This window comes from Perognathus longimembris, chromosome 6, assembly GCF_023159225.1.
Source record: "Perognathus longimembris pacificus isolate PPM17 chromosome 6, ASM2315922v1, whole genome shotgun sequence".
NCBI classification, from domain to species: Eukaryota; Metazoa; Chordata; class Mammalia; order Rodentia; family Heteromyidae; genus Perognathus; species Perognathus longimembris.
The window spans coordinates 49,141,654-49,155,840 of record NC_063166.1 but is presented as its reverse complement, the minus strand read 5'-3'; the positions used below and the strand labels follow the sequence as shown (position 1 = coordinate 49,155,840).

Below are 14,187 nucleotides of genomic sequence, written 5' to 3'. Positions count from 1 at the left end.
TAACATAAATGATCATTATATTTGCTTCATAAATAACATTGTATCAATCTTTTAAACATGGTGTTGTCCTCCATTTGCTGGGGGAAGGGAAGAGATAAGTGCACACTTTTGTCTGGGCTTTTTTCTCATCCTCCAATTATCTTCTGGCGAGTCTGTTCTTTCCATTATAATTATTTTTATTTTTTCATGTGAAATATTAAAACCAAAAATTATATTTTGATCTAAGGTCTTACTATATAGTCTAGGCTACCTTTGAACTAATAATGATCCTTGTGTATCAGCTTCCTGAGTGCTAGAAAAACATTAGTATTTAACCCAAGGACCAATCTCAGCTTTTATTTCAATAAAAGCATGGAACTCTGACTGACATAGCAAAATGGCACCAATATTTCTTAAAAACAAACAAAAACCCACACATCCCTTCTTCAAACAGACAGGAGTCTGTTAGGGAACCATGATGAAAAGCAAACAGACTTGTTCTAAAAGATACCATGTAGTTTTTACTTCAAATGGTCACATCAGAGATTATCTGTTTGTATGTATGTGCGTGTGTATGTTTATGTGCATGTGTATATGTGTGTGTGCCAGTACTAGAGCTTGAACTCGGGGCCTTAGCACTGTCCCCTAGCTTTCACACTCAATGCTAGTGCTTTACCATTTGAGCTCACAACTCTACTTCTGGCCTTTTGGTAGTTAATTTTTGAAGATAAAAATCTCATGGACTTTCCTGCCCAGGCTGGCTTCAAACTATAATCCTGTGTTCTCAGCCTCCTGCGTAGCTAGGATATAGGTATGAGCGACAAGTAGTTGGCTCTGAATATTATGTCACATTACAAACAAATTCTGTGAATAGTGGTGACTTTGTGCACTGGCTGGCCAGGTTTCAAATGCTGTGTCTACTGAAATCACCTCTCCCCATGTCTTATTTTTACAAATGGGCAAAGCTAGTGGTGGAATATAGTAAGTAAAGCTCGTTTTTAAATAAGATATTCTAATAAGAGTCAGGAGGGATCAATTGGGCTCCATTTCAAAACGGACCTTCATGACATCTTTCAGTTAAGAACACTAAAACTATGAAGGGAAAAGGAATCCTCAGCAGATTCCAGGGCTTACCCCCTCTACCCTACCAGTCACATGGATGTCACTGAGCTTCTCGCTTCCCCAAGGTCTCTGGCACACTATTGTTCTACCTTGACTGGGCCAGTAAGCGCTCACCACCTCTAATAGAGACCTCTACCATCTGCCCTCCGAGGGCCCTTTTCACTTTGCTTCTGGCTATTGGCTTTTACTCCAGATAAACTTAACTTTCTTATCAGTCCTCAAACCATCCTTACTCAGCCCTTAGCCTGGCAGCACTTGACAAAATCCTACAGATTCAAATCCAGGGCCCACTGAAAGTAAAGACACCATACCAGTGCTACTTACCACCAAACACACCAGAAAATTTCATTATCTGTCACTAATGTCATCAGCACAATTTAGAAGGGACTGAAAGTCATGCCAGAACGTGCCAAATTAAACACTGTGATGCCAATAAAAAGGGATTTCTACTATAACTCAAAATGGAAACTTCCTCTAGGAAAGGACAAGTTCTGCTCTTTGCAAATCTTCCCTGTGTGTTTAAGTACAAATCAATATAATCCTCTTTGACACTCATCAACACAAGAAGCACATACTGCCAGAAAGCTGGTTTTCCTCATAATGCAAGTGATTCTCCACATATCCCAACAGTTCTCTAGTTTTTCCATGTACACGTGAGCATGGGGGATAGTACAAAAAGCAAGCAAATCTGTCACTAGCACCATCAAAATAGTCACAGAAGAATAAAAATATTTCCGTTGAAGTTAATACACTCATGGTTGGCAATCACTCTAAACTAAACACACACATTTAAAGAATACATCTAGATGCCAAATGTAAGGGGTCTCTACAAAGCATCTATGAAAAAAAGTGGGCCCAGATTTAGAGTTCAAGAGGAAGAACGTTGAAAAAAAGTGGCAACATTAAACATGGGCTCTTTCAGTATCAGAAGAACAGGGATATGATCTGAAAGTACTCAGAAACTCTGGGGACTCTGATCAGCACAGTAAATCTCCCTTTCAACTGCTTCACAGTGACACTGATGTGGCGCACACGCACTTGGACAGTACACAGGTTGTGTGGCTCATATGCAACAGAATTAAGCCATTAAACGGGCATTTCATAAAGATCCAGTGGCCCTAAGACAAAACTAAAGAGACATTAGCTGCATGCCACAAGGACAGAAACATTTCACTTTAGGTCTCCATCTCCTTCTCCATCCCCTTGGATGGACTTTTTGATACGAAGCAACATGGTGGTCAGCCATTGATCCAACCGTGATATTGAATCAAATTCCTTCACCTAATAAGGCAAAGAGGAACAGAAATTATTTCATGAAAATATATTCAACATAAAAAAGTAGTGGTCTTAACTGTGTTAAATAATTTACAGTGATCTCTACCTATTTCTTTGATCATAAATTATTTAGACCTATCTTCATGCCTATTTTCTACTTCTACTATCTTCTATCTTTTACGAACCATTTTGATGTTAGTCGTGATGAGTCTTGTGCCTTTAATATCATTCTGTATGTTAAGAGTGCACAGCAAAAATTCAGAACAGTTATGGCAGCTAAAAGGGGTATACAGTGTGGTAGAGGAAACTCAATACAGCAAAAGACTGGGAAGCAATATGGAAATCTGTACTGAATATGGTAAAATATAATAGAAGAATTAGAGAAGATGGAAAGCAAAACTCCTTTAATATATTAAAAAAAAAAACCTCTAGGGCCTGGGAATGTGGCTTAGTGGTAGAGTGCTTGCCTAGCATGCATGAAGTCCTGGGTTTGATTTCTCAGCACCACATAAACAGAAAAAGTTGGAAATGGTGCTGTGGCTCAAGTAGTAGAATGCTAGCCTTGAGCAAAAAGAAGCCAGGGACAGTGCTCAGGATGAGCTCAAGCCCCAGGACTGGCCAAAAAACAAAACAAAACAAAGAAAAAACCCTCTGGGTGCTGGGAATGTGGCTTAGTGGTAGAGTGCTTGCCTAGGAAGCATGAAGCCCTAGATTCGATTCCTCAGTACCAAGTGGTAGAGTGGTAGCCTTGAACAAAAGGAAGCTCAATGCCTAGGCCCTGAGTACAAGCCACAAGATTGGCCAAAGGAAAAAAAGAAAGAAAGAGAAAGCCCTCTGGGGGCTGGGAATATGGCCTAGTGGTAAAAATGCTCGCCTCGTATATATGAAGTACTGGGTTTGATTCCTCAGCACCAAATATATAGTAAAAAGCCGGAAGTGGCACTGTGGCTCAAGAGGTAGAGTGCTAGCCTTGAGCAAAAAGAAGCCAGGGACAGTGCTCAGGCCGAGTCCATGCCCCAGGACTGGCAACAAAAACAAAACAAATAAACAGAGAAAGGCCTCTGATTTGTAAGATATATAAAACATGACCTCTGGAAAATACAAATGAATGACAAAATGTCATGTCTGAATAACTAGGTGCTTAGGATTTACCCTATGGGGGGCAAAAGTTTCTGAAGCATAAACCTTGAAAAAAATATACTATATCCCAGAAGGTCCTACTTACTGCTTCAGTGTAAGCTTCACTGTTCTGTTCTTCATGAGCTTCTAGAAGTTTCTGTAGCATTTGAAAAGATGAAAACAATATTTTGATTAAGGTCAAAAAGTCTAATATCTGAGTGGACTCTTTAAACATAGAGACAGCCTAGTATCACATTAATTGATGTTGCTAAATATCTCACAAAATTGGGGAAATATTCACATGTTATCCTAATCAAGGGTCCAGTGTTTGTACTGCCTGTTTAAAACATGGTGCTCATGTCCCTGAGATGACCCTTTTGGTCTCTGAACATCTACAACAAACAAGCAGCAAAAGACTGGATCTCCCCTCCCTTGGAAGCCATTGATTAACCACCACTGTATCACCACTGGGGCATAGTCACCTGATAGAAAGGCATTTCTTCTTTAAAAGTTCAATTCTACTTACTTTCAGTAATTTACATTCTCTTGAGTCAGTAAATGCTGGAAACATCTCCTCATATTTCTCAAGGGCAAGCTGAAGAAGGAACACAACTAGTAAACATCACATTCAACTGCAAGAGGAAGTGAAAGGCTTCAGCTTTCTATTAACTTCAAAGACATATCGCCATCTGCAAGTGTTTAACTATGCTACTAAATTCAATGGCAGGACCAACACAGGTAACCATTTATTTTGAACACTTAATTTCAATTAAGAAGAAATTTCAAAACTGATTTTTAGAATCAGTTTAGATTCTGGAGATTTCATGTAGAGATGACATTGTAAATAAAATTTAGTTCTTAAAAAGTCACTGCCATGTATCTGTATTTGTCCATTAAATGGAGGAACTCTTTCTTAAAACTATCCAAGTATCAAATAAATCAGGTTGGAAGGATTCTAGAACACCTTTCTCTTTTGGAGTGAGTCTTTTTATGGCTTTTTAGATACTGTCATCACCAAGGCTGCCTAGTGTCCAGATACTTGTCTTCCATTTACCATCCAGCTATGCTGCCAAGGTTTTTCTTGTCTTTTTTTTTTAAAATTCAAACAAAGAAAAGGGTATTAGTCTAGCCAGGCATGGTGATGCATGTCTACAATCCAGCACTGGGAGGTTAAGGCAAGAGGATATGTTTAAAGCCAACCTGGGATAAGCAGAGACTTTCTGAAAGACTCTATCTATAAAGACAAAACAAAACAGAAACAAAACAAACACAAAGGATACTATGGTACCTTTACTGCCCCCTCTTAGTTTGCTAATGTCTTTAAAGCAACTACTAAAGGAAGGATTGGTAGCTATTATAAGATTCCAACTGGGACACATGTCACAGAAATTTTGTTTAATGTAACCAGTCTACTTCTTGACACTAACATGTGTATGAAATGACATTAAGAATGACAAAATAAGCTGGGCACCTGTAGCTCACGCCTGTTACACTAACTACTCAGGAGGCTGAGATCTGAGGATTGCGGTTCAAAGCTAGCCCAGGCAGGAAAGTCTGTGAGACTCTTATCTCTAATAAATTACTCAGAAGAAGCCAGAAGCACTATGGCTCAAGAGGCAGCGTGCTAGCCTTGAGCATATGAAGAGGTTTAGGGACAGTGCCCTAGGCTCTTAGTTTAAGCTTCAGGGCCAGGGGAAAAAAAAAAAAAAAGACAAAACACCTATTTGTGAGACTTGTTCTTAAGATGTAAACCAGAAAATGAGCCCAGGCCTCCTTACCTTGGCATTCAACTCATCTACTATGAAGTGACAAAGGGCTGCTTTGAAGAAGTAATCCTTTGCACTGTACTTCAACAAAGGATTATCCATAGTGTTTGCCCCCACCTAGGTATAGAAAGCAGAGTTAAGTTGAAAAATGTATTAGGCAAAATATTTCCCTGCTCATTCACTTGTTACTCTTTAGAAAATAGTTATTAGTAACGTGCATTAGGGCAGCTATGGAATATATTCATTAAACCCAATACCATAAAAACATCAAGTGGAAGCCTGTTAAAAATGATTTAGAAACCTGTTTCCAGGGAGAAGGAGAAGATATATTTTCCTCCAGTAATTCCTGTTAAATACAAGGAACAGTTCTGCTCATCATATGCAAAGCAAATCTCTGTGAAAGGTAAACAGATGGGTCAACCAAAGAGGAACTTGAGAAACAGGGAAAACATGATGGTAGGGGCTACTGGGCTTCCCTTCTTTCTTCTTTCCCTTCCTCTTCTCCTCCTCTTCCTCTTCCCCTTCTTTTTTGTCTTTTTTTTCTCCTTTAACTTTTTTTTTGTTTCATTACATTCTTTAAAAAAAATAATCTTTAAGTAGTTGTTAAGGGGTTTCAACTTAAGATACTGTTTTTTCCTTTTCATTCCTAAATCCCTGATACAGAACTAGTGACACAAAATGTTAGTGGGCACAGATGAAAAGAGAAAAGATAAGTCTGTTTTCTCTAGTCAAAGGACCAGGAAAGGCAGAGAGGAGCAAGACACAGTGCATAGACAACTAACAGCTCTATTCCAGCCCAACACCAAAGGAATGCTACATCAAGGTTCTCTTCCCAGCTGGCAACAGAAGATGAAGATTTCCATTGCCAAATGGTCCTAACATGGTGTTAGCAGAGAGCTGACAGAGAGTGGAGAACCACCTACCCCTGCTCAAGAGAAATGAGGGTCTAGTGGAAAGCCCGAATTTCTAATATTACACAGTATTCTCACTGCCCCCACTGTTCCCCAGGCAGAGGGGAATCAAAGGATTTTAGCTGAATAAAGTTTAAATTGAAGTGCCAGACTTTGAAGTCAGGCCCCATTTTACCAAGTGAACCCCATTTTACCACGTGAACCCCATTTTAGAATCGAACCCTGAGCCAATCAGATTTGTACCTGTATCCTAATCTTGCTTGCTCGAACACCTGATTGTTGTTACTTTGTTCTTTGCCTTTATAAGCCCTGTGTAATCACAGCTCAAGGCTCCCTCCTAACCTCCGCTGTGTCGGTGGGTAGGACGAGGCCCGAGTTGCAGCTCACTTAAATAAAGCCTTGCCTTGCTTTTGCATTTCGGAATGTCTCAGTCTCGGTGGTCTTCTTGGTGGTGGTTTCGAGACTTGGCACAACATTTGGGGGCTCGTCCGGGATGGCCCCAGAGACGCCTGAGACCCCAGACTCCGAAGGTAAGAAAATAGCGCTGTTCATTCTGTGTGTCTATGTCTGTGTAATTTGTAGTTTTGTTTTCTGTTTTGGCCAGCTGCCTGAATCTGAACCTGTAGGTAGTGAAGGACCAGCTGGAGTGGACACGCTCATATGGGCAGTCCTGGAGGACTTGGGGGACACCTCAAGCCCTCCACAGGGGGCTCAGGCTTCCCACTACCACCCTGAACCTGAAGGACTGGACCAGGAGGCCCTTCTAACGGGCACCCATCCAGTCCACTCTATATTCGGGGTTGTCTGGTCCACTCCTACACAGGAACGGGAGAGAACCTCAAGACTGTGTGGTCTGCCCCCTCACAGGGGCAGGAGAGACACAGTGAGACTGTGTGGTCTGCCCCCTCACAGGGACAGGAGAGACACAGTGAGATTGTGTGGTCTGCCCCCTCACAGGGGCAGGAGAGACACAGTCGAACCTGTAAGCCGCGGCTCCCTAAGTCTGTCTGTAAGTGTTGTCTGGTCTTTGTGCCTGTGATTATTTTTGTGTGTTTCTTTCTCGTGCTGTGCCTGACTGACAAACGGATGATGGGGAACATTCCTTCCACTCCCCTGGACTTGACTTTAGCTCACTGGAAAGATGTACAGGTGACAGCCCACAATCAGTCAATCAGTGAGAGTGTCCGCAAAAAAAAAGAACTCTAGGGGGACCCCCACCCAGGCTTCTTAAGCAGAAAATTGTTTGGTGCGCTAAAATGTTTTACTAAAACTATCAAGCCCTGGAAAATGAGGCTGGAGAATGCTAAAATCATTTGTTAAAGGTTTTTGTCTTAAAATGTACGGCCAATGCTTATTCTACACGCTCTAAGATCTTTTGAAAATGTATAGGTGTACATGTGTGAGTGTGAACATTTTCAAGACTGTGGTATGATGCAAAACTAAGTTTAAGTTTAAATTCAAATGGTCATCAAGTTTGGGCATTACCAAATGCTTTAAAGGTATTACTGCATTGTTTTAAAGAGGAACTAGAGTTAAAAAAGGATTTCTCAGGGTTCTTTAATTAAAATTAAAAAAAATCAGAGCTAAGTGTCAGAAATTTGGATTTAAAAGGATATATATGTATATATATATATTAAACTAATGGGGATAGAAGTAAACTCTCATTAACTCTATGTATGTAGGAAGAAAAGGCAAAATGGGCCAATGTTTCTCACTAATATATTGGAAAGCTGAATGGATACGTATTTCTAATTGTAATTCTTACATTAAGGAAAAATTCAAAGGTCTTCATGCCATGCAGTAACTGGGACTGAAGAAAAAAAAAAAAAAAGAGGCTCTTTTGAAACAAGCAGCCCATAGGCAAAGGGTAGCACCTGGTTTCAGAATGCCTGTGAGCTTCAGTTTTTCTGATTCAGATAAAAGCTAAAATGTTGTGTTAGTGTTAAAAAGGCTTTGGAAATCAAGAATACATTTCTAGATAAGAAATTTGGAAGTAAAATTGTCCTAAATAACTATTGCAAAGTGAGAAAAGGAGAATTATGGCTACCAAAATGTTTAACTGCCATTCCAGCTTCTTTGTAGGTTTTTTGTAACAGTTTCCAGCAGGCCCACAGAGAAGCACAGGTGATTCCTACAAGTTTGTCGAAATCTAATACTGACCCTTAATAAGTTCCAGGTAAGAGAGCATGCTTAAAAACTACTTCTGTGTGGACCACCTTGTTGCTTCTAATTGGAGTAAAGTGGCCCCTTGTAAGACTCACTGATCTGAATCTGCGGTTTGAAGCCAGCCCGGGCAAAGGAAGGTCCCTGTGAGAGACTTGTCTCTAATCAGCCAGCAGAGTGCTGGGAACGGAGTTGTGTGGAGCTCAAAGTTGTAGGGTGCTAGTCTTTAGCTGGAGAGCTGGAAGACAGCGCTCAGGCCCTGAGTCCAAGTCCAGTGGAAAGTCACTCCTCCTGGGACAAAAGTGATGGAGCATCCAGAGGCAGTAAGCCACTGCTCGGATGGCAGAGATGGTGTCAGATCCTAGAGTCACTCCTGTTTGGCCTTTCAAAAGTTAATCAAAGCCGGGAAGTCCTAGAAGAATAGTTCATAAGCATGCCTTTCCAATGCCCATGTCTGTCTACTGGGCAGGAACTTGCCAGTCATCTGTGATAGTGGTTAGTAAGGGAAAGTTTGTCAAATGAGAGGATAGATTAAAATCTCACCCCCCCGCATTTACTCAAAGCTCTGACTGGCAGTGAGAATTTTAAGCTGATACATCTGTTTAAAGCTTGTAGACCTGAGATTGTGTCCTTATTGAGATCTGTTAAAGGCCTGCAAAGGTAACTTTTTAGGTCATCAGAGATCAGTTCCCAAGCCAATCAGGAAAATGCTTTTACAAACTAGAATGTTAAAAGGCACAAATTTGTAAATCTGAAGTCACCCATCTGGGCTTCATATTAAAAGAGAGCAAGCGTTGGCTGTCAGATGCACGTAGACTGTGCTGAAAATCCCTGTGCCTAAATCAGCCAGACAAGTCAGAGTTCCTGGGAACAGACTTTAGTAGACCCAGGGCCATGAGCTTTGCCTCCTGTGCCCCAGTATTCCCAAGAAGGCTTGGAGTGGATAAAGAAAATTCCCATGGCCCACAAAACCCCTGGACAGAGAATGAAACAATGACTGTGGAAAACTTGTGAAGGGAAACTTATCCTGCCACAAGGGCTGGGTAAGGGGATCCTTAAGAGAATCTGAGCTTCTCACATGGGAACCTGAAAAATGCAGGACTTGCTCCGACACTCCAAAGTGAAAATTAGACGAGGAGATCAACTTATTGAAGATACTGTTAAAAATTGCAAGGCCTGTCAGCTTACCAATGCCCCCGATCAACAAATTACTAAAGGAGCTGGCCTCTGGGGGGATAGGCCAGGTGTGTATTGGGAAGTAGATTTAAACCTGAAAAATTTGAATACAAATATTTGCTAGTTTTTGTAGATACCTTTTCAGGATGGGTTGAAGCCTATCCAACAAAGCATGAGACCGCGAATGTAGTGGCTAAGAAGATCCTGGAAGAAATCCTACCCAGGTATGGCTTCCCATCCACCACTGGGTCGGACAACGGACCGGCCTTCGTCTCAAAAGTAAGTCAGGGAATAGCCGCCGCACTGGGGACGGATTGGAAATTGCATTGTGCTTCTAGACCCCAGAGTTCAGGACAGGTAGAGAAAATGAATCGGACTCTAAAAGAAACCTTAACTAAACTGGCCTTAGAGACTGGCGCAGACTGGGTGTCACTCCTTCCTTTTGCTCTGCTTAGAGTAAGAAATTCTCCCTATCAGCTTGGCTTTACTCCTTTTGAAATGATGTACGGGTACCCCCCACCCATTATCCCTAGCCTTCAGACTGAATTGCTTGCTGATTTGGATGATGCTGAATTTTTGTGTAAATTCGATTATTTGCAGCTCGTGCACAAGAATGTGACCCCAACTTAAGGCATTATGATTCTGCTTCTGTCCCTACCCCCCATTTATTAAGACCAGGGGACTGAAATCCTTAGAACCACGGTGGAAGGAACCCTAGATGGCATCACCACTTGGGTTCATTGCTTCCATGCCAGGCCAGCTGACCCCTTTGCCCTGGACGACAACTACCGTGGTAGAACATGGGAGGTCTCCAAGCACCCAACTCAGCCGCTTCGCCTTCGCCTCAAGAAAAGAAAGTTAGACTGAATATTGTTATAATTTTCTTTTTGCCTTCTTTCCTTACTACCCTGGCTAGTGTTGATGTTACTTTGGCAGCTCACTCCAAAGTGAGGTGACACCCTTATTTTAGGTAGTTTTGGGCTTGCTCAGGAATACGGGTATAGCCAGCCACCCGACCCTTAGAGCACAGCTGAGAAGTTTATGTATTATTTTGTTGCTTACATTTGGATACTAAACACTATACAGCAAATGGTAAGTCTGTATAGCTGAAAGTTAATTTTCAGTTTGCAGTAATCCTGCAGTCCCTTGGTAAAGTAGATAAGGTTATATGTTCCTGGCTAGGTAAGGTCAACGCCCCTGAGTCAGCCTGAAGAAGTTACAGAAGATGGATGATCTTCACCCATCAGCCCCCCTTTAAAACCGAGGGACCAGAGTTGTTTTTGGGAAGATGAGGCAGGATAAACTAGAGGCATGCAAAACAGAGGTACAGAGACTGTACTTGTGAGAAATGGAGACAGGCCCTTTGGTTACTACTTTGGGCCCTATTGGCCCATGCCTTATCTCTATATCATCCCCTAGACATGCAAGCCATTGAAATGGACAGAATGGAGCCATGATTGGCTCCCAAGGTACCAAAAAGAAAAAGGGGGAAATGAAGTGCCAGACTTTGAAGTCAGGCTCCATTTTACCAAGTGAACCCCATTTTACCATGTGAACCCCATTTTAGAATCGAACCCTGAGCCAATCAGATTTGTACCTGTATCCTAATCTTGCTTGCTTGAACACCTGATTGTTGTTACTTTGTTCTTTGCCTTTATAAGCCCTGTGTAATCACAGCTCAAGGCTCCCTCCTAACCTCCGCTGTGTCGGTGGGTAGGACGAGGCCCGAGTTGCAGCTCACTTAAATAAAGCTTTGCCTTGCTTTTGCATTTCGGAATGTCTCAGTCTCGGTGGTCTTCTTGGTGGTGGTTTCGAGACTTGGCACAACAAAATAAGATATCAAGCCTTCTAACAATGTGAAAATACTGGTTTCAAGTGAAAACCTTTTGTAATACTAAAAACAAGGCAGATTTGAAGCAGAATACAGAGACAACAGACCATTTGCAAATAACAGAAATGTTAGAAATCTAACACAGATTTTTTTTAAAGGAAGTCCTCATAACTAAATGCTTCAGCAGAAATTATAAAAATGTCTTGGAAGGAAGGAGGGCGAGAGGGCAGGAGGAAAGGAGGGAGGGAGGGAGGAAGAGAGGCAAGCAAGCATCAGGAGTGCTATATTTTGCAATGGTAACATACTTATCCACCATGGATAGAACTCTATGTTAGAGTCCTCCACACCAAAAAAGAAAAAGGAAGAAGAAAAAAGACAAAAGAAATATATCAATGAAGAAAAAAAAAGTCTCAGGAAAATACTCCAGAAGATCAAGCAAAAATGGAGATTACAGAACCAAAGATCACAGTAACTAATGTGCATAAAATGGCTGGGCTTAATGGCAGAATGAATTGATAAGGAAGGAATCAAAGAGCTGCAAGGCAGAATAACAGAAACTAAACTGAACAACAAAGAAAACAAGACAAAAATAAATAAATACATAGAGCATTGTGGACCCATGCAAATAAAACAAGGTATAATGTTTGTGCTTGAGTCCTAGAAAACCAGGTGAAAGAGAAAAAAGGCTAAAAAAGTACTTGAAGAAATTGTCACTAAAACCTCTTAAATTTGGCAGGAAACAAAAATCTACAGATTTAAACAGGATAAAAGCCAAGGCTTGCCTGAGCCACATTATAATTAAGGAAAACAACATTAGCCTATGTGGGAAAAGAAATTTGGGTATCCATAGATTGCTCATCAAAAATCAGGAAAGCTATAGACTGCATCAATCCAGAGTTCTACAGCCAGTGAGAGTATATTTCAGAAATGAAAGGGAAGTCAAGATATTCTCAGATTAAAAACAAGAAGAAAATGTGTTGCCAGGATACCTACCCTAAAACAATGGCAAAAGTATGTTCTCTAAATAGTAAGGAAACAATTTTACAAGAAGAGTCCCTAATAAAAAAATAATAACAAAAGAAGAGTCCCTAGAACAGCAGGAGCAAAGGAAACATAGTAAAGTGAAAATACAGCAGACGTTCCTTCTCTTGAGTTTATAAAACTATGTTTGACGTTTGTTAAAGCACAATTCTATGAGGCAAGCGCTCTTGCCACTAGGCCATATTCCCAGCCCCAAAATGAAATCAGGAATTTGTTATTGTTTTGGTTGTGGGGCTTGAACTCAGGGCTGTCCCTGAGCCTCTTAGTGCGCAAGGCTAGCACTCTACCAATTGAGCTACAGCACTACTTCCTAAAGCACGATTCTATCACAGACAGTTGTGGTTTTAAATGTATACACAGGAAATACTTAAGATAATTACATTTTGAAGAAGGATAATTAGGGAACTTAAAATGAGTCAGCAGTTCTGTATTTCATTGAAACTGATAAAAATGGTGATATCATTACATTATGTAAACATAATGTACTATCCTCAAACACTGAAGAGAGCTATCTAAAGAAATACATCCAAAGCACTACATAAAGCCAAGGAACCCCTCAAGGAGTCAGGAAAAAGAAAACAAACAAACAAAAATACAGTGAAGACAGAAAGAAAAACATGCAATAGCTGGATTAAACTCTAACACATCAGTAATTATATTAAATATGTTACAAACTAGCTGGTTGGGGTCCTCCTGTTTTGTCCAGGTAGAAATTGTACGTAGACAGGAAAATCTCCTTCAGTTATTCTAGGCCTTCATGAATGTTTGCAAGCCTCAGCAATGGGTGACAGCGGGCAATAATGGACAGCCTAAAGCCTTTGGCAGCTAGGGCAGGGCCTGAATTCTGGGTCTTGGGGTTTGGTTCTGAGAAGTGTTATATATCTCTTGATGTTGACTTCCCGTGCAGGAAGGCTCTCATCCTGCTGCAGCTGCTACCTCTCCGACTCCACTCTGCAGCACCCCACATGCAGGCCCTATCAGCCACCACCTGCCTGAAGTTACACATGTTGAAGGTCCCTGGTGCTCTGCAAGTCCCTCTGCTGCCACTCTTGCCAACCCACTGCCCTGCAGTTGCTGCTACTGTTCTTCTCTTCATCTTCCTGGCTCAGCTGCTCTACAAGTGATGAGACTAAGAAGTGGAGACAAGGCAGACCACTCAAGAGAAGGCTACTGGATTTGGCTGCAGCAACACCAGGGGCCAGTCACATAACGGTGTCTCTTAGATATTCACAGATAGCTTACAAGGCCAGAAGAGGTGTCTGCACAAACCATGACAGTGCCTTCATGCAAACGAAGGAGAGTGTCTATATCAATCATAGATCTTCTACCCCTCTGGTCTGGGTAGGAATGGCTGCAAGGAGGCGATAGTGCTCTGAAGCTTGTGGTGGCACAAAGTCCAGTTCAAGCTACTGGCTAGGGCTGCACCTTCTAGGACCAGTGTGCTTTGGGGGCTGGCATGATGGTAGTTCAGCTGCTTGACTGGCAGACTTTGGCTCAGGGTAGCCAGGGACTTGGGAAAAGGGTCTAATGACTGTCAGCGAGGTAGTCCAATCTCCCCATCTCTCAACATTCATCACATTTAAAGGAAAAATAAACTTTCAAAAGGGCGTGTCATAATCCATTTGCAGTACTGTAATAGTATGTAGCAGTACTCTAGCAATGTGTAACTCCTGCCTGTTCTCCAAGATACAGGTGGGTCTCTACTATCTGTTTAATTCACGCATCATCTAAATTCAATGGTTAAAAGAGGCATTGGTAGGACAGATTACAAAAGTGATTAACTAAGTAATCAAGAAATTCTCAA

At 41.5% G+C, this 14,187-nt stretch overlaps 1 protein-coding gene across 2 annotated transcripts in view; it reads right to left on the bottom strand.

Annotated features, from left to right (window-relative positions):
* Positions 1-684: 684 nt before the first annotated feature.
* Napb (NSF attachment protein beta) overlaps positions 685-14,187 on the bottom strand; it is a 42,965-nt gene continuing 29,462 nt past the window's right edge. For both annotated transcript variants that reach the window (XM_048348699.1, XM_048348698.1), the window contains 4 exons: positions 5,274-5,378; positions 4,022-4,090; positions 3,602-3,652; positions 685-2,382 (listed from right to left, as the gene is read on the bottom strand). In XM_048348699.1, the coding sequence (XP_048204656.1) occupies positions 2,272-2,382; positions 3,602-3,652; positions 4,022-4,090; positions 5,274-5,378 (336 nt within the window). In that variant the 3' untranslated portion in view covers positions 685-2,271. The remainder of the gene's footprint in view (positions 2,383-3,601; positions 3,653-4,021; positions 4,091-5,273; positions 5,379-14,187) is intronic.